This window comes from Nicotiana tomentosiformis, chromosome 10 (genome assembly GCF_000390325.3).
Source record: "Nicotiana tomentosiformis chromosome 10, ASM39032v3, whole genome shotgun sequence".
NCBI classification, from domain to species: domain Eukaryota; kingdom Viridiplantae; phylum Streptophyta; class Magnoliopsida; order Solanales; family Solanaceae; genus Nicotiana; species Nicotiana tomentosiformis.
The window spans coordinates 58,786,569-58,813,247 of record NC_090821.1 but is presented as its reverse complement, the minus strand read 5'-3'; the positions used below and the strand labels follow the sequence as shown (position 1 = coordinate 58,813,247).

General features: G+C 37.8%; 1 protein-coding gene across 1 annotated transcript; it reads left to right on the top strand.

The window, feature by feature from the left end:
- The first annotated feature begins 4,830 nt into the window (after nt 1–4,830).
- On the top strand, nt 4,831–23,430 carry LOC138900247 (mitochondrial uncoupling protein 3). The gene is made up of 2 exons (XM_070186966.1): nt 4,831–4,950; nt 22,351–23,430. Exons 1-2 carry the CDS (start codon nt 4,831–4,833, stop codon nt 22,891–22,893), a joined length of 663 nt encoding a protein of 220 aa, XP_070043067.1. The 3' UTR covers nt 22,894–23,430.
- Nucleotides 23,431–26,679: the final 3,249 nt, after the last annotated feature.

Genomic DNA, 26,679 nt, shown 5'->3' with positions numbered 1-26,679 from the left:
ATAATAATTGTTTTACAGTTTAACATATAGCTAGCTTTTCGTGCAGGAAAAAAAAAGAATTTATAGCTAAAACTAACGATAGATTCGGTCTGTCGCTAATTTTAGCTCCCGCTAAAATTCATTTCCTAAATTCTTAGTTATGGTAGTTTCTATATACAGATCGAAATTCATCACTAATACATTGCTAATTCTAATATAATGTAGACACCCTGCTCTAATGCAAATATTAGTGGCGGCTTTCACGGCTCGAACCCATGACCTATAGGTTACACAGAGACACTCATGATCTATAAATCACACTCTATAGTGAATAATATAGATGACATGTAAATTATGCGTTCCCTTTACTATTTCGAAGAATCTATTTTTTTTCAACTTCAAAGAATCTAGTTAATAGAGATGGTAATGGAGCTGGACGGATTTAAGTTTATAATTAGAACGATTTGTACATTAGGGACAAATTATATTCCCAACTCAAAGAAAATATAAGTTGCGAACTCATTTGGTGACTTTATATAATTATTGATCAAAATTAAACTATCTATATACTTGTTGCTTTCCTTCTTCTTCTAACGTACATACATATGTTCCATCCTTTTTCATGATTAAGCTCTCAAAGATAGTTCCTGTTTCGCCAATAATAATAATAATAATAATAATAATAATAATGCCGATGTCACACACCGTATAGGAGTGGGGTGGATGAAATGGAGGCTAGCGTCTGGTGTCCTATGTGACAGGAAGGTGCCTCCGGAACTTAAAGGAAAGTTCTATAAAGCGGTGGTTAGACCGGCCATGATGTATGAGGCAGAGTGTTGGCCAGTCAAAAATTCTCATACCCAGAAGATGAAAGTTGCAGAGATGAGGATGCGAAGATGGATGTGCGGACACACTAAGCTAGATAAGATTAGGAATGAAGGTATTCGGGTGAAGGTGGGCGTGGCTCCCATGGAAGACAAGATGCGAGAAGCTAGGCTTAGATGTTTCGGGTACGTGAAGGGGAGAAGCATGGATGCACCGGTAAGGAGGTGTGAACGGCTGGCCTTGACGAGTATGAGAAGAGGTAGAGGGCGATCTAAGAAATATTGGGGAGAGGTGATCAGGCAGGACATGATGCGGATGCAGATTTCCGAGGACATGGCCCTTGATAGAAAGTTATGGAGGTCGAGCATTAGGGGTTGTAGGTTAGGAGATAGGAGGCTAGTATGATAGTGTTTTGTTTTAGGCTGCTAGTGGCTCCAGTTGTGTTCTTAATACTTCATTAGGGTCGTAAGTTATGTTTTAGCATGTTTAGTGGCCCTTTGTATACATATTATTCCCTTGCGTCTGTAGTACTGTGCCTTTGTTACTGCTTAGTGTTACTACTTTGCTCTCTATTTTCTGGTTATTGTGTTGCTAGTGTTATCTTTCTGGATTCCGTTGCTGTTACTGATACACTGTCTCTTTCCTTCTTGTGCCGAGGGTCTACCGAAAATAGCCTCTCTACTCATTCAGAGTAGGGGTAAGGTCTGCGTACACACTACCTTCCCTAGACCCCACTTGTGGGATCTCACTGGGTTGTTGTTGTTGTTGTTGTAATGTCGATGCTGAAAAAAAATCTTTACTTTTGAAAAATCCCGAGGACAAGGAGAGTGATGAGCGAGAGTTGATTACCGTAGCTATTAAAAGAAAGCATATATTTAATTGACTTAATTACGTATTCAACACGTCTTGTCACACGCCTTGCTGATTCGATCTCTTTCATGGTTCAGATACCTGAAAATTCTTTTTATAATTAGGTGGTAGTGAGATTTAGAACCTTTGCCTGCTCTGATACATGTTGGAACGTGTGGCCATCTCATTTAACTAGGGGTACTTATCGGGCGGATTGAGCAGATATTTACACTAACGGTTTGGCTTAGCGGTTATCAGTTTAGAAATATAGTAACATCTCCTTTGTCTTTGCTATAATTCTGGATGAAGTAAATGAAGCCCTATGTATTGAAAACTGAACTAACCGAGTAAAACTAAAAAATAGAAATTGAACCCAATAAATATAGATCTCTTGTAAAAAAAGACATAAACTAAACACAAATTTATAAAGGACTACAAAAATCAATTCTCCTGACTCGGTTATATGAAGATTATGCAACTGTATTTGTTACAAGCGATACTCCATGAGCAATTTTGAGACATAAGTAGTATGTTTCTCCACCTATTTCTAGGCAATGAAAAGCACACTGCATTGAACTGTAGTTGTTAAGTAACTTCTCCTTGCACCACCCTAGGACTAGTTCAAACTCCAATTGCAAACTTTTATTTAGTTTTCCACCTAATTTCCCGAAATTGTTATGCTTATTTATGTGTATAGATTTTTTTGTATATCTGAAATGGGACTCCCTTAAGTACTATGTTAAAACTGAACTAACTGAGTAGGCTTAAATTTCTTGACTTTACTTTGTCTTTGCAAATCAAATTCATTCAAAGTTGGAGTGCGTGTAGTATTTGGGCGACAGAATTATCAATGACCTTTAGCTTAAATCATATATACTTGTATATATGGAAGTAGCAGACTAGCATTACTACTCTGCCCCAACTAACTTTGGTTCGATCCTACATCAAGGTCTACATTTATTACCAGATCATGACGGGTTTCATATACCTTGGACCGACCAATAAATAAATCTTTATATACATAGAGGTAAAAGTGTAAATATAAAAAAATTTAACGAGTTAACGGTTTATCCGATAAGAAAATTGAGTAATCCGCTCCCAAATCGTTAAGCCGTTAATTATAAAAATTCAATCCGTTCACCAACTATTACCCCAATAATCCGATACGAATAAGCCAATAAGCCATTTTTGTGGTTCGGTTAACAGTTACGATTCGATTTTGAACAGCCCTACATTTAACAATTTAAGCTGTTAGAGAAAGCAGAAATATATTTACTTAATTATATTATGTCTTCAACATAACTAAACCGTTCCAATTAGTGGAGTTTTAACTTGTGAGATGTTGAAGGAGGGATAATATATAGATTAGATAAATACTCTATCTGATTAATTATAAAGTTTGTGACCATCTAATATAAAAGTTTAACATGTTAGAGATAACATATTTTTATCTATTTAATTATGTCTTTAACACGCACCCGCCACGTGCGAGCTTATGAGTGACGGTGAGAATTGAACTTATAACCAAGTTAAAGTGTGTGACCATCTCATATAAAAAATCTCATTTAAAAATTTAATTAAGATATGAATCGTCATTCTTAATTAAGAAGTATAAAACTTTAAAAGACCAATAATATGGACCAGATGCAATAATAATTTTAATCTAATCATACTTAATTAAAGTAAGATAGGCCAGCTTCAAATTCAGTGTACTATATGACCGGCTGCCAAAATTGCGTGCATGCATGCAAAAGTCATACTTGCGAAATCGTATTTATGCGTTTGTACAATAATGAAAAAGCAATGCGCTTTACGGTATATACCCTCCAAGTTCCCTCTTGTTAATGGATTTACGACACTTCAAACTAAGGCTGGCAACTGGGTCGGGCCGGGACAGTGAATTAGGACCGTTTGACCCGTTAGAGGTGGGTTCATGCCGGTCTCGCGGATCAATTTTTAGCTAGGAACCGTAAGGACCGGGACCGGTTGACCGGTTTTTAGCTAGGAACCGTTAGGACCGGACCGGTCCCTTGGCGGGCCAAACGGTCCCAACAAATATATTTTAAAAAAAACCGTTTGACTTTTGAAAAAAGTAGTCCTTGGGTGTTTAAAAAATAGTCGTTGGATATTTAAAAAATATAAAGCCATTTAACCCCCCTCCCCAAATAATATTTAACCCCAAACCTTTTTTTTTTTGGTAAATAAAAGATTTTTATTACCAGTGAACTGTCTGTATAGAAAGAAAGAAAACCAATCTAGTTGTTGGACATGAAGCCCCAACATCAGAAGAACTTCACAAACTAAACCATACTACCAGCCCCACCTATTTATCTGCACCTCTATCCAGCTACTTTTACCTTAGTTCTAAGGATAAAAATTAAGTAGCTCAAGTTTCCTAGCCAATCTTGCTTTGACAGCACTACAACAGACTTCTTATATGATTTGCTTCACAATACCCCTTATTTTTTTTATTTTTCTTACAAAATCAATATCAATCTATCAAAATCTCTATTTAATTTTTTTTTCTATACTTGCTACAAGTATTTACTTTATCAAAAAAAATAGTGAAAAAACTGTGAGGTTGCTACTATTGCTTACTTTATTCCAGAAAATTATCAAAAAATATTTAGGTTGTTTCAATTTGTGAAACAATTGTGAAGTTGGTGAATTGGAGTCTTCAAGTCTTCAACGATAAACAATTTTCAACAAGTTGTTCGTCAATTCGGTAAACTCGTTCCAACTCCTTCTTCTTCTGATTCTCAATCTTCTAAAAGAACTAGAGGAGTAAGAAGACTTAGTGTTAGGGCGGGGTTTAGGGGTTCTTTTAGTTCTAGTAGTAATAATTTTTTACAACTAAATGAGCTTGAAGTTTATTTATTGCAGCAACTTAAGGAAGTGAATCCTGACGACACCTTTGATATTTTGCAATGGTGGAAGGACAAAGAAAAATACTTTCCGGTTCTTTCAAGGATGGTCCGAGATATTTTAACTATGCAAGCTTCAACAGTGGCACCAGAGAGCGCTTTCAGTCAAGAAAGAATTCAAATCGGTGATCATAGACAGTCTATGAGGGATAACTTGAAAAAAATAGTACTTTTCAGAGATTGAATCCGTTCAGAAAGAAGAAATTTTGGACTTGCTGAATCACAACCAAAGGTAGACGAAACTTACGAAGAAATGCTAGGTGAACTTAGTGAGGATGCTGCTTCGCCCGACAATGAAAGCGGCGATGAACAAGCTACTTTTTCTCCACCACCAACGAAACTTCCTCCGAACTTTGAAGGATTTATGAAATTTGTAAGAGATAGCATGTAACTTGTATGAACAAAAATTAGTATGTAACTTGTATTTTGGCACTTCTTGATTAGTTCCTTTTTCTTCTCAATGGTGGTAATAGCACCTTGTTGTGCTCATTCCATAGGGGTGGGAAAGACTAAAAAAGATAATATTGCCATATATTTTATTGCTATAATAAAATTACAAGGCATTGCTTTGAATATTTTTTTATTGTAATTTTGTCTTTAAATTAAATTAAAAAATTAGGTCATAATTCTATAATAAAATTACAAGGCATTGCCTTAGCTATTTTTTAAACATCTTTTTGTCTCTAAGTTCTTTTTAATTTTACAAAAAAAAAAATTACTGCTTAGCCGTTGGGCCCATTTAGCCCATTTGAACAGCGGGCCCGGCCCGTTTAGCACGGGACCATGAGTTCGTGGGGCCGATCCCCGAAAAAAGCATGTTTAGTCCGGGATAATTTAGCCCTTTTATTTAATTAGGTACCGGAACCGGCCCGAGACCGACATGTTTGGGGGCCGAGCCGGCCCACTTGCCATCCTTACTTCAAACCTCTTATTTGTTTTATTTTTTTCAAATTTCATATAACAAATTACCAACTCTTGTTGTTATGTATTTGGAATCATTAATCACAATTTACTTCACATTTATATGATAGTGTGAAAAGAGTAAATGCCTAACAGATGATGCCATTTAAATTAAATGTTGCATTATTATTTTGAAGAATCTAGTTAGGTTTGTTGCTCCCATTTAAAATCTAGCTTGCTAAACATTATTAGGCCATAGAGGTCACCCGGTGTACAACGGTAAAAATTTATCCGTACTATATATTTATATCAAGCCAGTAAAAACATGACATATGTTTGCACATTCAGTTAATGTAATCTTCACATTAATGTACAACTCTATAACATCAATAAATGTGATCTTCACATTTTTATTTGAATTATTTGACATGGCAAGAATTTGTGCGTTGTTCTTTTGTCTTGTTCTAGTGATTGGTATTTGGTTCCCATTTGTACCTAATATTAATGTACAAACTGTTCTTATGTAGTATTGGCTCTAAGTCCTTTCTTTCTAATTGGTCCACTCTAGTCAACACCAATTAGATTACAGGTCGAAATGTTTAACTTCTCCCGAGATAATTTAACTTTCAATTGGTCAAACGTAATACTTTGTCTACCTCAATTATTTTAACATAGTTTGAACAGATGTGGAGTTTAACGAAAATGGAAAATAACTGACACGTGTTAAATATGAATAAAATACCGAACTACCAATGTGATACACAATATTTTTTTTGTATTAAATGGATTTGTGACGCAATTGACAAAAACAGTTCAGATTGCAAATAGTATTTCTTTAAAAGGAAAACTAGATTTTTTCATATATATATATATATTTATATACACACATACATATATAAATATTAATAACAGAATTATGATTCAGTTGTTGATTTGTCAATTCGAAGCCCTGTTACAAATACCAAGATGACGTACGTTGTCCATATATAGCCGACCCCTACGGATGCAAAGGGAAAATGATGTGCACTAGTAATATATAAAATAATGTTGATATCTGATCCACGTGGTTAGAGTCCCACGTCATAAATGTGTTGAGATGTGAAGATATATTATACTAGCGCTTAATTAGTTCTAGGAATTTTTAAGCACTAATATAAACAACATATGCCCGCAAGGGTTTAGTTGGTTGTGAGTGATATCCTATATTGGAGACTTGAGATCGTTATTCCTAACCAACAGTCTGATCATAGCTCGTCGCACCGAGCTGCCTAGTTAGTGCAATTCATATCTCCTGTGTGGTTTGCGATCTATTGCACAATGAGCAAATTACCCAATGCTTAATCGAAAGATAGCGGCTGCGAATTTTTCTAAAAAATTTCAAAAAATATAAACAACATATTGTCCTATGTCTAGATGGTCAAACTTATACCATTGGAAAACTATCATTTGCTCTATTTTATGATATACAGGGTCAGTTATAAATCTTACCTGGTTTACGGTCTTTAAACTGCCTTAAGAAATTGTTGTTAGTGTCAAACAGGAACATTTTTGGGTTTTTTTCACACTCAACTGCTATTTCATTATAATTTATGTGGTGACTGGTGACCATATAAACATATTGCATTTGTAATGGGTCTATTTTTTCAGAGAAACTAATTGTGTTATGGGTTGCATTAACTTGTTCGACAGTGGGACAACAGAACTTAACATCAAGCTGCTGGCAAGAAACCATTATCCTCAAAATTGCAGAAAAGACCTAAACTCTGTACTGAGTGCATATAATATGAAGACCATAAATTTGTGTCTCTAGCATCGACACTGTACTTGAAGAGTTAGACGTTGCATGGCTTGAGAAATTATGGAGCTAGCGTATATGATGTCACATGTAACCATAACTGGGGAGAAAAATAAATGTCGACGAAAATGATAAATGAACATGAGTTTCCTATGGTGATGACAAGTGATATGAATCTTGAGCTATCCAAATTAGGGTCAAATGGTGACGTGTGGTAGTAATTTGTATTCGAAAATATATTCAAAAATAGAAACAATGTAAAACCAGAAATGTAGAAGAACAAAATTAATCCAAACCCACTGAATTCACAGTGTTTCCTTAAGGAACTTAATCGCCTCCTAGTACCCGAGGTTTAGCATTATTTCCTCCCAAGATAGAACGGATTACCCTTACTGGTATAGCGGTACGTCAAATCCCAGTGACCAACGGACTCAAAGATCAGTAGCAAATCACACTTACTGTTTTCTTTCTATTAAAAACAATGTAGAAGGAAAAGGGAGAAATCAGAATTTCCATGTTTGCAAGGTACCTAGATACTTGCAATGAAATTGATTCTTAGATACTTGCAAGGTACTTCAAACACATGTTTGGAGTTTGGGAGAAATACTAACACTTTGGTTGATTTTGTAGACTCAGATTATGCAGGTGATCTTGACAAAAGAAGATCACTAATAGGCTATATATTTTGCATTGGTGGTTGCGCTATCAGTTGGAAAGCTGCATTACAACATGTAGTAGCTTAATCTACTACCGAAGCAGAATATATAGTAGTGACCGAGGCGATCAAAGCAGCCTTATGGTTAAAGGGTCTATTTACTGAACTCAGTTCACACCAAGGTGGTATTACCATTTTCTGTGATAGTCAAAGTTCCATTCACTTGACTAAAGATCAGATGTATTATGAAAGGACGAAGCATATCGATATCAAGTATCACTTCATCAGAGAAACTATTGTTGAAGGAAAAGTCTCTATTCAGAATATCAACACTAGAGACAATCCTGCTGACATGTTCATGAAACATCTTCCAGTTGTCAAGTTTAAGCTTTGCTTAAGCTTGATTGACATTTATGAAGAATGATTTCGCCCACTGGGGCTTTAGCGGAGAAGGAGAAGAAATTTTATTATATCAGCCAAAACCAGTCCAAGATGGAGATTTATAATATATGTGGCCTACTTTTGGCCATAGGTTATATGCCTTGTTGGCTTATGTATAGTCTTTCATTGGTCACCTTGTTGGACAATAATTCTATGTCCATTCATTAAAGGCCTTGTTGGCTATATTCCATATGTGACCATCCTATTTTCTTATAAATAGTTTATCAAATGTCTATATCAGATACACCAAAGTTTGAGACAAACGTCTCTCGCCTTTCCTTTCTTTCATTATAGAGGTTTTGTAAGAGAGTTGAGTGTTAGAAAATACTTGTATGAACCTTTTCTTTGGAGTGATCTTGTAAGGTTATTCTCTTAGGGTATTTGGAATTAATTAGAGTATTTACTCTAATTTTGTATTCTTGTTGCTATAATGAAATTGTTCCCCTCCGCTTGTGGACGTAGGTCACACTGACCGAACTACGTTAAATTGGTGCCTTCTTAATATGCTTTAAATACCATTATTATCAACTTGCATTATTTTTGTTATTGTCATTATAATATTATTTGGCTAAATTCTGCACTACCTGGGTTCCGATCTTTGGTATATAAAACGTTGTTTTATGTTTTTTGTAGCAATATTGAAAAGGATGAAAAGGCAACCAAAACTCAACCGAATGGTCAAAAGATGTTGAAGTTCTGCGGGCGGAATAAGACATGCTCCTAGTTCGCGCATAACTGATTCGAGAGCTGAACGTCAAGTATGAAGATTTCACTATTGCAGGTGCCCAAGATAAGTTCTCTACCCGTCTACCGTATGCAAATTAAAGTTCTGAGCAGGAAAACTGGACCATTGCTACCGTAAGCGAGGAAGTCTAGTTGCAACCGTGCACACAAAAAAATATCAGAGAGGTGCAAAATAACTTTTGCTACTGCTGTTGGTGAACTTTAGTTTCTGAGGCCACACTACTCCAGTTCCTGCCAGCTCGATCACCAATGAACATGTACAAAAGATCTGTAGGCGGTGCTAGCATGCCTCGGTGCACACACAATTCCGGCGGCCATGGTAAGTATAAGTCAAAATCCAAACCTATAGATACCCATGTAAGGCTCTATTTTGGAGGACGACTTCGGAAAGGATGTTAGACTTTTAGAGAGTTTAATTTCCTACTTTTCTTAGGTTAGTTTATAGAGGATCAGCCCTAATTTTCATTGTTGAAGAAGGAAGACAATTTCATCAAGCTTTTGAAGTTAAGATTCAATTTTCAGATTTTCTTCTATTTCTTAATCTTCTCTTATGTTCTTCATTGTTATTTTTGATTCTTAGTCTTATGAAATCTTCCATGGGTATGATTATGTATGACAACTTGTTTGGATGGTTGTTACATATTGTATTGTATCGTAATGTTACTTTAAATACAATATTTATTTTGATTGTTACTTAAATTTTATTGTAATGTATCTTCAAATCCATCGTTACGTAACGATGAATAGTGCCACTTTATGTAACGACCGATGATGCCATTATTGTGGTCGCGTCATTGCCTTTTCGATGATGCAACCTTCTATTAAAATCTGGTTATCTAATATAATTATGCAACTTTTCGATGATGCCAAAAGGGGGAAGATAGGTTGTGCTTTTTTGCTGTGGACTGTGATGTTTATAACCTAATGAACCTGGTCCTTGATGATTTGTGACTTTAAAATCGAAAGTGTTCTAACATTGTGTTGATGTTGAGCTAAGTTGACACAGGACCTATGCTTATGAAAAGCATAGAGTTTATCATCATTAAAAAGGGGAAATTTATTGGCCCAAGTGAAGTTTGTTTTGATGATATTGACAAAGGAACTTAAGCATGAACTAGGCCCATCCACAGTGTACACAGACACGGGCAGATTCAAGCATAAGGGATGCACGTGAAAGAGATAAGCTTAAGTTGTTATATCTGATATCTCCTGATAGAAAAGGTTGCATAAATGATAAGGAGAAGGACTCCTTACTCGAAGAGAACTTTATCCAAGATAAGCGAGGAGTTAAAAGTTGAAGATAACTAGAACTCTTCCACCAAGGAAGACACTACTAAAAAATAAGATTTTAGCGACGGACAAATTCTGTAGCTAAACAGAAAACTCCGTCGCTAATCTTATTTAGCGACAGATTAACAATGGATTATCAAGAAATTTTGCTTGCCACGAGCGGTTTAGCAACATATTAATGACGGTGTTCCTAGCTAATTTCAGTTTTTTTTGTAGTGAGAGTATAGCATTAGAACTTTAGTTATTTCCCATTCTACAAACTCTATAAATTACAGGATGTTCTCATTTTACAGGGGACGCACAAACACTGAAGTTAAACTTGAGTTGAGTGCAAAATAACAAGGCATTTTGTAAACAATTCTTGTATGACTCAAGTGTGCGAACCCAAAGCTACATGAACCAGATAGAAGAACCAGTTCCAAGTGTCTCTCTTTTATTCTAGTTCAATTGTAGTAAGGCTTTTCAAATTGTACCTTTCAGCTTTATCTAGAGGCAATTGTATTAGGTACTCTAAGTATTCAAGTTAGAGTTAACTTGAAGTTGTCACAACAGTTAAAGGCTGGTTGCCATAACGAGATCGGAGGTAATCCTTAGGTTTACAAAGAGTTTTGTAAATGCTGTTTTGGCTCAGTGATTTAGTGAAGTGTTGGAGAAAATCCTACTGAGTAGTAGGTCGTGGTGTTTTTCACCTTTTGAGCCAGATATATTTTTCACGTAAAAATACTTGTGTTCTTTACTTTTCGCATTTATTATTTCTGCAACAGTAGTATTAGGAACACTTAAAAGAACCAAGTCCTTCTATAATCAGTGCATGCGAAAATTGAATACCACACAATTCATCCCCCTCTTGTGTGGCATTGAAGTATATAACATCAAGTGCACTACAACGGTACCCAGTAAGTGCCAAGCCTAAATTCAGTAGAGTAGTGACGAAGTCAGGTCAGGGCCCTACTGGAAATAATAGGAAACAAGGCATAAGATATAATAATATAATGAAATAACTAAGAAGTGAACAATGAGAATTTACAAAAAGATAACAACACGGGATTCAAGAATACTACAACAAGTGAGGAAAAACAAGAAACTTACAAGTTGAGAAACAATAACAACAACAACAACACAACAAATAGAGGTAAACAACATAGGCGCTCCAAAGGTACCGCATCGTAGTCCCAAAAGTAAATATGCAACAGGGGCGTTCCCGAGGTACTGCCTCGTAGTCCCAAAAGTAAATATGCAACAAGGGCACGACAGAAACCTCATCCAAAGAATGATAACCGCACGACAGAAAGCTCGTAATATAATAACACTCAGCACGGCTGAAACCTCGTGCCACAATCAAACAATCATCTCAATCAAAAATCAAGAAAACAACACATAACAATTGGAACAATGAAATTACAGCAAGGAATCCTACAGTTAAAGAATGAATACAAAATCAAGAAAACATGTAATTCAACTAAGCATATTGCACAAATTACAAATAAGAGATAAGACACGTAGACGTGTGATATTAGGCTAAACATGATGGCTACACGTGCTAGAGTAACTCAATTAAGGGAATAAAAGGAACTATTTAGCAAAAAACCGAATTTTTAACATAACGCACTCGTCATCTCGCGTACACATCCTTCATGTATTGCAGTTTACCATAACAGTAACAAATCTTAAGGAAAATTTCCCCCACACAAGGTTAGACAAGTCACTTACCTCAAACCTCGCTCATCTAATCACAAAGAAAGCAATTCCATCGATATTTTTCCAACTTCGATCGGCTCGAATCTAGCCAAAATAATTACATACTATAAATATGACTATAAGAAACTAATTTAAATAATAAAACTACGTCTTTAGCAAAGAATTGAAAAATCGCTCCAAAAGGTCGACTCAGGCCCACATATCGGAACCCGACAAAAATTACAAAATATGAACACCCATTCAACCACAAGTCCAACCATACCAAATTTACAAAATCCTAACATCAACTCGACCTCCAAATCTTAAATTCTTATTTTGAAATCCCTAAGCCCAAATTCTCGAATTACACCTCAAAAATACGTAATCTAAGAATGACAAAAACTAACCTCAAGATTTTCGTGAATTCCCTCTGAAAAATCGCCCCAACCGAGTGTTTAAACTCCAAAATGACAAAAATATTGGAACCCCTCTGTTTTTAACACTGACAGTGTTTTCGCATCTGGGATACACTTGGCCGCATCTGCGCTCTCGCAGATGCGATGCTCCCCTTCGCTTCTACGGATAAAATGTCTGCTTTTGCGGACTCGCTTCTCCGGCAACACTGCCACTTCTGCGAAGCAACCCTCCTTATCACTTTTCGCTTCTGCGATCGACCTGTCGCAGGTGTGACTCCACTTCTGCAGTCCACCTGCCCACTTCTGCGACCACTGCCTCAGTCATGCCTGGCCCCTTCGGTGAAGCCCATCTCACTTCTATGAGCAAAATTCTGCAGGTGCGATTGCACCAAAAGGCAGAATTCCAACAAATGCTTAAAGTCCAAATCTGATTTGTTAACAATTCAGAATCTACCCGAGGCCCTCGAAACCTCAATCAAATATACCAACAAGTCTTAAAATATCACACGAACATAGTCGAGGCCTCAATTCATTCCAAACAATGTCGAAATTACGAATTGCGCCTCGAATCAACTTATAAATTTAAAATTTCTAAATTCTACAACTTGTGCCGAAACGTGCCAAATCAACCCGGAATAACTTTAAATTTCACACACGAGTCATAAATGACATGGCAAAGCCATTCCAAGGCTTGAAATCCCAAACAGACATGGATAACACCAAAGTCCATTTCAAATCAAACTTATGAAGTTCTTAAACTTTCAAAAATTCCAACCTACCATAATATGCGCTGAAATTCTCCCGGATCATCCGATACTCAACCCAAACATACGCCCAAGTCTGAAATCATCATATGAATCTGTTGGAACCTTAAAATCCCGATTCTGATTTCGTTTACTCAAAAGTCAAACCTTAGTTAATTCTTTTGACTCAAAGCTTCCGAAGTTAGAATTTTCCATCCGAATCAACTCTGAGCTTCCCGACCACACGTACAAGTCATAATGCCTGAAGTGAAGCTACTCAAGGCCTCAAACCACCGGATGATGCGCTAGAGCTGAAAACGACCGGTCGGGTCGTTACATTCTCCCCTACTTAAACATAAGTACATCCGCGAACGTGCCAAGAACCGCTCCGAATTTGTCCAAAATCACTGTTTAACACCTCGTGCACCTACCCGTGTCGCCACCACCCAGTTGAGCATATTAACTCGAGCCAGACTAAAGATACTCCCTATATCCTTAGCTAACAAGCTTTAGAACTAAATTCCAACATTCAAAATTTTCCATGAGACCGATTCTAACATACGAACACCGCATCAATTACCAGACATTGTGCTTAGCATGACCATGCTCCTCCGCTGAAAACACACCATGCACCATATAAATCGCTTGATCAATATAACATCATCCGACCATAATAGCTGTAATTCCACGAACACGGCCTGCAATACACCTCATAACACATATAAGCCAGATCCAGCTCTCGCAATAATGCCACGACAGAAGAGATGCATAGAAACTCATTTCCACCTGCCGAAGCAACAAATCATGGAGTCTCTTCTCCTGACAAGGACCATTACCTCATTCTGAGCTGAATAACGATATTTGCTCTTTAATATACTTTATATAGATCTGATTGCACTAATTTCAGGACCAATAATCTTGTCTCACCTAGTACAAACTGCCCAGGCAATAAGCCACCTCAAACACTGCCCAGGATTTCATACGATGCCATCGATGCGCCAATAAGCTACAACTCGAATATGATACATAAGGGAAAAACTAAACTCTGGAAAGGAACTTCCCAGCCTGCATAACGAATAAAATGGCCGAACAGACGCTATGAACTCTTCTCAGAGAATGGGAAACAAAAATACACAGAAATAAGTACATGGAACCGTACTCAACATCTCACCATTGCGGCGTGCAACCCGATCCACACATGGTACTGTTGCGGCGTGCAACACGATCCAAACATGACAATAAATAAGGTAATACCCATCAAGAAAAAATGCTTATACCTACGAAATACCGAATATCGACCATAAGCATGCCAAGTGCAAAAACAAAAATACAACGTTGGGGAGACATATAGCGCCATACGCTACAAAACCCAAGCACAACTAAGGTACGATAAATGACTTGTATCTCGAGAGCCATCCTGCTCATATAACACCACAAGATACACGGAATCACAACACATGTGTGAATAATCAAGCTGTCTCATAACCTACGTGGAACAATAGAGTATTACATAGAATAACTGATGACGGGAATAACATCCAACGCCAGAAGATTCCTCCGCAAGCAATGTTATGCCGAACGAACACATCCAGCCTCATGTAGAGCACAAATTAACATTAGACCTACCAACGGACCTCTAGCCGATTCTGATTATACCATACTGGGCCAACCAAGAGTCCACAATTTAATACACAAAGCCTCTTACATAGGACACCGTTCTCCGGTGACATTAAAGGAAATGCCAACTTATTCTGAACTTCTGGATCCCCCCCCCCAAGCTCGGGACATTCTCATCAAACTGAACTATAACCTTGATCCCTAACCTCCAATTTCAATAACTGTAGAAAATACAAACCTCAAGTTGTGGTCTATATCGCCATAACTCTTTCGGGATCCATTTACACATAACAAAGCCATTTGAATCAAATATCTCCCAAATCAATCAAATTATGGTGGCTGTCAAGCCCGCACGTAAAACCACCAACCACATGTATAACTTCACACGCTGAAGAAACTGATCATTGCCACAATCATGCTGATTCAACCATTACTAACCGACCCAACATCTTCCAGTTTATTCTCCACTTGCCTTAGAAATAATAATAGCTCCATTCAAAAACACAACGAACTAAATCTGCACTCATCCCAGAGTGACCCCGCATCACAATACCACATCATCTCAATACTTATGAACCATCTCATACCCTCCTCAAGCGCACAATAGCATCTCCAATTAGCGCACTCATTCTGCAAGACCTTTCGCGAATCCGAAGTTATTTCAACTTTTCCTCTAATACTGTACTGCAGACCCGATGATAACATAGAGCACTCTAAGACCCTTTTATAACCCACTGCAAAAATCGATCCTTAAAAACACAACGGACCCAAAATCCTTAGGCACTGCACTTAAATTCTTGAACCCGCTAGGACCGTTATTAAGAGTCATCCACTCTGACCTGGTCCCGAATATAACCAAACTCCAACGCTTTGCTAGCACCTGAACACTCCCTCAAAGAAGTAGCCGACTGAATTCTTTTCCTTGTACATCACATCCACAAGAAGCATAAACTCTGAGTCTTCCCAAAACTTGCACGTGGACCGATAAGGAAAAATATAGCACACACTCAACAAGTTCTTTGCTCGAATTACCCCTGATATTTTATTTTCTTAGCCATAAATGATCCACCAATGCACCAATAACTAGAACCCGCACAAGCAGATAACCACGCGATCCAATCGTAGAAGGTGGGCTCCCCCACTTAGCCTTAAGCTACAATCACATAATGTAGAGACCACAAAGCTTTCTCCTTCTTAGTTACTATGATCTTGCACCGTTAACCCGTCAAATTTCTCGAAGTCTTTTTTAAGCTTTTTATGAACATTCTGAATCATCAGCCACAATCATATATTCGACCTCTTACCGGGTAGCAAGTAGAATTCTTCATAGAAGCTTCATCAATATCATACAACCGCTAACCTGCTCATAGTAGATAACCCACTTGTGGAATTCCATGCCGACATCTTCTAGCGGCACTGCACTGGGTACAAATACTACGAAATCAGTAAACCCTCCTCAGCCCACGCTCGTCCACTGGCTGTACAAGTTCGTTCATTTCCAGTTAACATCAACTGAAAGTCCGACAACACATTCCAAACTCTAAGTCATGATGCATCCAAATCGATAATCAAGTTTTCACACCCCTCTTCATTTCAAGCAAACTCCTCCTTGCCACATTCAATCTTCCCCGGTACAGTAGCCACCATCCCAAATAAAATCCATAGACCAAATCACATTCCATCACGATTCCCAAATCGCCCTAAACTTTTTCAAGGCAAGTGGTTTTCCTGCCACAGAATCCATATGCTGTTCTGCCACTTCAACTTCAGTTAAACCACCTCCTTTAAGCAACTCATCGACCTCTACTCTTCATAGTTTGACCTGCTAGTAATTCAACCACCGCAAGACACCTTCCACATGTCCTTCCTTATTCTACGCCAACCTATTACTTCCCAGATCAAAATCTATACATGTAGCACCTGAACTAATAAATTTCTACCAATTCTAAACCTCTTAGAAAATCATCTTTCTCGAGCCATCAACATTAGAAACACCAATTCGATTTTTGAAATGGCTACGTACCGCCATCTCTGACAACCGCTTCTCAAGCACCACTTTACAACACCCTGCCCCAAAGGCAAATTGAAGAAGACCATAACATCAAAGAACCTTAATGCATTCAAACAAGGACGACGACACCACATCACAAATGAAAATTCAACCACGCTCGAAAATATCATGTCTCGTTACTTTATCAACCAAGGCCTGAATATCCGTAGTCCGATTGCCTTTCCTCCATTGGAATTGAATGTCGAACCCCTAAACCGCGCACTGAGATATCCTCCTTTCGAGTCATTCACTGCCTCGACACATAGACAAGCACCCTACCATTACACCAACACTGTGCGACAACAATGCATGAACATCATAGCAATCCATGCATAGCCTCAAAACTATAGGAAATATATATACTGAACTGAAACGATAGAACATCCTTCCACAAGGTGATGATAATAGCCTGCCCGAATACGCAGAGAAAAATATCCTGCACCACGTCTGCAGTACCACTACAACTCCTCGATGCCTAATCAATAAGAAGGCATTTTCCTCGATATTTTTCCAACTCCGATCGGCTCGAATCTAGCCAAAACAATTACATACTATAAATATGACTATAAGAAACTAATTTAAATAATGAAACTTCGACTTTAGCAAAGAATTAAAAAATCGTTCCAAAATGTCGACTCGGGCCCATATCTCGGATCTGGACAACAATTATAAAATATGAACGCCCATTCAACCACGAGTCCAACCATACCAAATTTACCAAATTTCGACATCAACTCGACCTCTAAATCTTAAATTCTTATTTTGAAATTCCTAGGCCTAAATTCTCGAATTACACCTCAAAAATACGTAATCTAGTTGGAATACTTAATGATAATTCAATATTATCGACTAGAAAATGGTCACAAGTGACTTACCTCAAGATTCCCGTGAATTCCCTAAGAAAAATCGCCCCCAGCCGAGTGTTTGAACTCCAAAATGACAAAAATGTCGGAACCCCTCTGTTTTTAACACTGTTAGAGTTTTCGCATCTGTGATACACTTGGCCGCATCTACGCCCTCGCAGATGCGATGCTTCCCTTTGCCTCCCAAAGATAAGTACATATGTCTCCGTACCGATCCGTGAGACTCTACTAAACCTGCTTGTGATTCATAACACCTATGAACCTAGGGCTCTAATACCAACTTGTCACCACCCCAATTTTCCCTCGTAGGATGGTGACAAGTAAGCCTAGGTACATATGTCTCCGTATCGATCCGTGAGACTCTACTAAACCTGCTTGTGATTCATAACACCTATGAACCTAGGGCTCTATAAGACTAGGTAAGCCTAACAGTTATGCGGAATAACTGAATATAAAGCTGAAACTCAACCTCAACATTTGAAATAAGTAAGAACTGCGATTTCAATAGTTACAACTTCCAAAACCCGGTGGAAATAAGTCACAAGCTCCAAAGAGAAAAATACTAAATATCTCTATACATCAGAGTCTAATGAGGAATTAGGAAAACAACATAATAAAGATAGAGAGGGACTCCTAAGTCTACGGACGCTGGCAGATGTACCTTAAAGTCTCAACATATGGGCTAACTCACTGGTACCAGGTCTGGTAAGCAGTACCTGGATCTGCAAAAAATAATGTGCAGAAGTGTAGTATAAGTACACCACAACGGTACCTAGTAAGTGCCAAGCTTAACCTCAGTAGAATAGTGACGAGGTCAGGTCAGGGCCCTACTGGAAATAATAGGAAATAAGGCAGAAGATATAATAAAATAATAAAATGAATAAGAAGTGAACAATGAGAATTTATAGAAATATAACAACACGGGATTTAAGAAGACAATTACAACACGTGAGGAAAAACAAGATTCTTACAAGTTAAGAAATAACAATAACAACAACAACAACAACAACAATAACAACAACAACAACAACAACACAACAAATAGAGGTAAATAACAGGGGCGCTCCCGAGGAATCGCATCATAGTCCCAAAAGTAAATATGCAACAGGGGCGCTCCCGAGGTATTGCATCGTTGTCCCAAAAGTAAATATGCAACAGGGGCACTCCCGAGGTACCGTCTCATACTCCCAATAATAAATATGCAACATGGGCGCTCCCGAGGTAGCACATCGTAGTCCCAAAATTAAATATGCAACAGGGCGCTCTCGAGGTACCGCCTCATAGTCCCAAAAGTAAATATGCAACAGGGGCAAGACAAAAACCTCGTGCAAACAATGATAACTACACGGAAGAAACCTTATACCATAAAAACACTCTGCAGGGCAGAAACCTCGTGCCACAACCAAACAGTCATCTCAACCAAAAATCACGAAAACAACACATAATAATTGGAACAATGAAATTACAGCAAGGAATCCTACAGTTAAAGAATGAATACAAAATCAATAAAACATTTAATTCAACTAAGCATGTTGTATAAATTACAAGTGAGAGATAAGGCACGTAGACATGTGACATTAGGCTAAACATGATGGCTACACGTACTAGAGTAACTCAATTAAAGGAATAAAAATGAACTATTTAGCAAAAAAATGGATATTCAATATTTAGCCTGAGTACGCACTTGTCACCTCGCGTACACGGCCTTCACATATTGTAATTTATTATAACAGCACCAAATCTTAAGGGGAGTTTCCCCCACACAAGGTTAGACAAGTCATTTACCTCAAATCTCGCTCATCTAATCACAAAGAAGGCATTTCCCTCGATATTTTTCCAACTCCGATCGGCTCGAATCTAGCCAAAATAATTACATACTATAAATATGACTATAAAAAACTAATTTTAATAATAAAACTATGACTTTAGCAAAGAATTGATAAATCGTTCCAAAATGTCGACTTGGGCCCACATCTCGGAACTGGACAAAAATTATAAAATATGAACGCTCATTCAACCACGAGTCCAATCATACCAAATTTACCAAATTCCGATATCAACTCGACCTCCAAATATTAAATTCTTATTTTGAAATTCATAGGCCCAAATTCTCGAATTACGCCTCAAAAATACGTAATCTAGTCGGAATATTTGATGATAATTCAATATTATCCACTAAAAAATGGTCACAAGTGACTTACCTCAAGATTTCCGTGAATTCCCTCTAAACAATCACCCCAACCGAGTGTTTGAATTCTAAAATGACAAAAATGTCGGAACCCCTCTGGTTTTAACACTGCCAGTATTTTCGCATCTGCGATACACTTGGCCGCATCTGCGCTCTCGCAAATGCTATGCTCCCCTTTGTTGTGGACTCGCTTCTGCGGCAACACTGCCGCTTTTGCGAAGCAGCCCTCCCTCTAACTTTCCGCTTCTCCGATCGACCCGTCGCAGGTGCAACTCCGCTTCTGCGGTGCACCTGCCCGCTTCTGTGACTACTGCCACAGTCATGCCTGGCCACTTTTGTGAAGCCCAACTTGCTTCTACGAGCTTGCACCTGCGAGCAAAATTCTGCAGGTGCGATTGCACCAGACGGCAGAATTCCAGCAAATGCTTCATTCAAATTTGATCAGTTAACCATCCGAAATTCACCCGAGGCCCCAGGGACCTCAACCAAATATACCAACAAGTTCTAAATTATCATACAAACTTAGTCGAGGTCTCAAATCATGCCAAACAACGTTGAAATTACGAATCACACTGAATCAACTGATAAATTTAAAATTTTCAAATTCTACATCTTGTGCCGAAACGTACCAAATCAATCCGGAATAACTTCAAATTTCGCACGCGAGTAATAAATGACATAGCGAAGCAGTTCCAAGGCTCGAAACCCCAAACGGACATCGATAACACCAAAGTCCACTTCAAATCAAACTTATGAAGTTCTTAAACTTTCAAAAATTCCAACCTTCCATAATATGTGCCGAAATTCTCTCGGACCACCCGATACTCAACCCGAATATATGCCTAAGTCCGAAATTACATACGAACCTGTTGGAACCTTCAAATTCTGATTCCGAGATCGTTTACTCAAAAGTCAAACCTTAGTCAATTTTTCCAACTCAACTTTAGAAATTAGAATTTTCCATCCGAATTAACTCTGAGCTTTCAGAAATTTAATTCCGACCACACATACAAGTCATAATACCTTAAGGGAAGCTACTCTAGGCATCAAATCGCCGAATGACGCGCTAGAGCTCAAAACAACTGGTCGGTTCGTTACAAAAAGCGCTTTCTAGAGTAGATCAGCACGTACAATCGGAAGTGCATTGATAAGAAAATCAACAAGATAGTCAGTTAAGCGGATCTGTTGAACAAAAATCTCACTTTTCTTGTGAATACTATCAATTTTTGATAAAAATATATTACCTCATGTCTTCTTTGTTGAATCCTACCATCAGCTGATATATACATACAATATTATCTTTATACAATATAGTTGGTTCTTTCTTGCTAGGTAGGCTACATGCACTTTGAATATGTTCAATTATTGATCTCAACAAGACATTCTCAGCGTCTCTTATGAATCGCTAATATTCTTTGTATGGCTGAAGTAGTAGATTCTAGTTTTATAGAACACCACAAAATAGATGCACCTCCACATATAACAATAACTGGTATGCTGATACTGAAAATATATGTCATGTGTTAGATGTACATTCTTAGTATGATTGTTTGATTCTTGAGTATATTTAGTGCCATTTGGTATATAAAACGTTGTTTTATGTTTTAGATGTACATTCTTAGTATGATTGTTGATTACTTTGTCAGTTCTTTGTTTCCTTGGTGGCACCTGAGACTTTGGAGTAAACAGATGAAGAAATTGGTGATCACTAGAACAAAACTTGGTTGCATACTTGTCATAAGTTGTTAGTTTTGTGGAACATAGGAATACAAGTCTCTTTTATAGTTATTCTTTTTGATTAATTTGTTCATTCCGAGAAAAAGTCAGCTGTTTTAAACATTCTTTAGAACAGTTTCCTTTTGTTTTGAAATTTTACTATACCTAGAGATAGATGCTGATAGGTGCCCTTGTAAGAGTCTATGAAGCTCTTATTTGTTGATGTTTGTTGAATTTATCACTCTGTTAATTTTATAGAAACGAGTTACTTTTATCTCTCCGCCAAAGATGGTATCATGAAAAACCCTTCGTCTTCTCATCTTTAATTTTGTCATCTTTAACAATATTTCACATGACATTATCTTTTTTATGTTTTTCGTCTCTGTTATCCTATAGCTTTCTGCATGTTGGGAAGAATGTAAAGTATGATCAACTAATGCTAAGTTGATAAAAGAAATGTTGATACTGCTAAGCTGAGAAAAATGTGAAGTATGATGGGCTACTTGTCCCCACAAAAAAAAAATGGAAAAAAGAGAAAAAGAGATAAAAGGAGAAAAATAAATATGTGAGTATGCAAAAACTTTTTAGTTTACTGGCTTGTTGTGCTTAAGCTTTCAATTCCCTTCGGCGGCATTCATTGTGGAACATGTCATAGTTGTTTGTCTTCTTGTGATTCAGGTTGTGGCAAGCCCAGCTGATCTTGTCAAAGTTAGGATGCAAGCAGAAAGTAGAATGGCAAGTCAGGGTATGGAACCTCGATATTGTGGGCCATTTGATGCTTTTAACAAGATTATTCGGACGGAAGGCTTCCTAGGACTTTGGAAAGGCGTGCTCCCAAATGTCCAAAGAGCTTTCTTAGTTAACATGGGAGTATTGGCATGCTATGATCATGCAAAGCGCTTTGTTATCAACAACAACATAGCGAATGATAATATTTACGCACACACTTTATCATCTATAATGTCAGGCCTGTCAGCTACTACATTGAGTTGTCCGGCAGATGTAATTAAGACAAGAATGATGAATCAGGCTGCTGACAAGCAAGGGAAGAATAAGTATAGAAACTCCTATGGTTGTCTTGTCAAAACTGTCGGAATTGAAGGAGTCAAAGCATTGTGGAAGGGATTCTTTCCTACATGGGCAAGACTTGGCCCTTGGCAATTTGTATTCTGGGTATCATATGAGAAATTCCGACAAATTGCTGGTCTCTCTTCATTTTAACCAATTCATCATGCTGTGCGTATAAAATAGCGGAACAAAGGTTAGGTTTTCACGTTTTTCCTTTGGACTGATCTTGAGTTACGTATGTTGTATCATGGTGGGTGTTTGAGAAAGCCCAGTATGCTTCTTGACTCCCTTTCACGAGAAAATTGGGGAGATAGATTCATTCAGTATTGGCTAAGCATGCACCAGTTTTCTCTGCTCGAGTCATTTAAACTGTTTTGCTGTCTGTTCTTCATCCAAATATTAGCTGGTCGATCTGAAAATATGGCTGTGCCAGGGACACTAGGAATTTCTCATATTTGCCGGGAAGTTCAGAAACAACCAATTGGGAGGTATCAATATGAAGAAGACATCACTATTCTTTTTCTTAAACTGAGCTGGAGAGCAATCCGTTGGAACAAGCAATACATGTGCCAGTTGGGTGTTAAAATTGTAGCTTGAGGCATTATTTCTCACGTTATGAAATAAAACTAAGAAAACACTAATATTAAGAAAGATAGCAAGATGAAAAAAAGAAAGAAAAAAAGATAGCAAGATATTGAGACCTAAGTTGCTCGGATACGGGTACGGGTGTCCGACACGAGTACGGATCTAAAGATTGGATCCTTCGAGATATAAATTCTAAGATCTGGGGATACAGATCCTAGCACGAATACAGGTGCCGGAATTCTATCTAAAAACAATTCAAAAAGTTAATAAAATAAAAATATCTCTAAATTATGAGCAATTTTGTGGAATACTTAGGTATAGCTTGTAAAGTGTGGATTTCTTTTTTATTCTCAAGTTGTAGATAAGTAAATGATTGATTTCCTAGATAAGATATGCTATTTTCTTCAAATTTACCCTAGTTTTGGTTTTGATTTCGGGAATCAAATTGTATCTCGTCTCGAATTCTTCCGTTCGCCGTGGTCAAAGTATCCAAAATTATTTGACTAGATCCGGTACGGATCCCATACACATACTAGTGTCATATTGACATGGGTGCGACACCTAAATTGCCGTGTTAGAGCAATTTAGATTGAGACAGAACTTTTTTTTTCTTCCTTTCTAGTATTCACAAGATTAACAGAATGCATCTAATAATAGTCATACATTTCTGAACGCCAAAGGATGTCGCCAACATTTATATAGTTGTGAGTAATGGCGATTATGAGTATTATAGGCACTATTAGGCAGTACTAGTGGGGGTTATAGACATTAGAGTGGAGTAGGAAGGGGTATAGTTTGCATGCAGAGGTGTGGAGTTAATAATGCAAATGAACATTCACAAATAATTGTATCCATAATACTCCTCTATAGATGTCTATGCATTAAAGAATATGCCTCGTTAAAGTATTACAAGAAAAATATCATGGTGGATGAAAAAGAATACCTAATTCTTTATAGAATATGTGATGAAATATTGTCTCGTTAAAATCATTACTCGGAAAAATCCTTGGCAGAGATGTGCATATTTACTTTCCCTAGTGAAGACATCAATTAAGATTTATGAGTAGTTGCATTCCAATTTCATATATACACTAGGTTCTTAATACCTGTAGTGGGAAGATCCAGAGTAGATCAGCAAGTACCATAGGAATGTTTATCCGAAAAACGGATAGAGTTGAATTTATACGTAGTTCTAAGGATATGTGATATAGCTTAATACAAATCGTAAAGATAAAAGGAAATATCAAATATGAACTGCAAAGAATGTAAAATAAACAAAGTTATAAAGAAGACGATTTTTAGGACTAAGCAAGACAAATCAGTTTTTTAGGCTTAAAAGAGTAACTCTTGAATATAAGAGGATATGGTGCTTGAATTACAATGTGAGCTCTATCCAAAAACTTCCCTTACAGAAATGATAACCCTCCACCTTTATAGTAGAGGGATCTTACTTTAAATATAATTAAAAATACTCAGTGGGAAGTCCATGATAAATCAGCTTTTTCACAATTCCTGCAAAGATTCTCTCCTCTAGTGGGATTGCAACGGTTTTTGTCTGTGAGCTCGATCTTGACTCGAGCTCTCGATCTTGGCTTGAGCTCGATTCTGACTCGGACCCTTGAATTGATTCGGAGTCAATGTTGGTCGGTCTCTGGATCATAAGCTTGATAGCTTTACTTTGCATCATAGTTCGATTTGGATTCGAGCTTGATAATGATATCGAACTCGACATTGATTGGCCCCTCGGGTTAGAAGCTTGTTTGTACCATCTTCGGAGCCCATCTCGAAGTCTCACTTCGATCACTTATCTTTCGAACTCGATCAGATGTACGAAGGCCGAAATCTATTTCGATCGTATACAGATAGTCCCCTCGTTTCTCAAGAAGAATGTGGTGAGAAACGATATGATTTTTCAACGGCTCGATCGGATTATAAACTGACATTTCCATCGGGCTCGATCATGACGCACGTGATAGTTGTCCCGTCGATTTAGTCTTTCAAGGCATTTAATGTATGTCAGACGGTGGTCGGCCACCACTGATACTGAACCACCATCGCTTAAACCTATAAATAACCCTTCCTTTCATCATTTACCACTTTTACATCTCCAATCTTCCAAATTTCTCATGTCCCTTTTTGTATTCTCTAACTTGCCCGCAAATCTGTGATTTCACTTTGCAAAAATCCCCTCTTCAATTTTACCAAATATTCGTCACTTTCTTCTATTCCTCACCTTTAAATTCGAAAATGGCGAAAACATCACAAACCATTCCTCAAAAAGAGAAGGGTTCAACTTCATATTATGCCGCCGATAAGACATCGGCAGAACCACGGCCTGAGGAGTGCGTTCCCGGGGTGTGTGTTCTTACTTCTGATTTTAAGGTCAATTAAGGCTCATCGGTCCCTGGCCGATGTGAGCCAGTATCGATGTACATGTGTTCGATAACCGAGAAGCACCTCAAACATCTAAAGAAAGATTGCAATTGGGATAAAAAAAGAAATAATAATTCCTACTTCTAACGAAGATATCACCACTTACGTGAAAGGGTTTATGAATGTGTATACTTACCCTTTCACTTTAGGTCCCCTCAATTCCGTTATTATTAACTTATGTTGTCTATACCAAATAACCCTAGGCCAGGTCCATCCTTCTTTTTGGCAGATCATTATCTTGATCCGATACTTTGTGAACAAAATCGAGGGGATGCCGTTCACCCTCGACCATATTATCTGATTGTACCGTCCTCGACTTTTTCGAGGAGGGTTAATAAAACTTCAGTGTCGGGCTACCAAGGGTCTGTTCTAAAGCATTGATGAGGACATAGATCGGGGATGGATGGGTAGGTTCATTCGAGTGAGGACTTTGGACCTGATTCTGACTGAAAAGATGCCCTTTCCCGAGGGGTGGAATATGAAACGTAAGTGTGATCCTGCTGTTACTTCCTTCTATTTTGTTCTTTCATTTCTTTTCTCATCGATATCTTCTTTTTGTGATGCAGCGATTCCCTGGATGCCCGGAGCAGTTACCGATCTCAAGAACTGGGTACGAGCTCTTGTTTCGACCTCCACATATGCCGAGCGCTCATGGCATGATTTGTCAAAGGATTGGTGGGAGGCCCAAAATCATGGTAAGCCCCTTTCTAGTACTTTGATAATTCAAACGAGATGCTTTCCATAAATTTTAATAAAATTTCCATATGCAGGTTTGGGAAAAGATGCGGTTTTGAGGCCCTTTTCCAACGAGGAAGAAACTTTGGCCTCCGTCCCAAAGCCGGTGAAGGAAAATAAAAGGAAAAGATCCTCCATTCCCGAAGATCAAAAACCAAATAAGAGGACGGCTCGTAAGCCGAACAA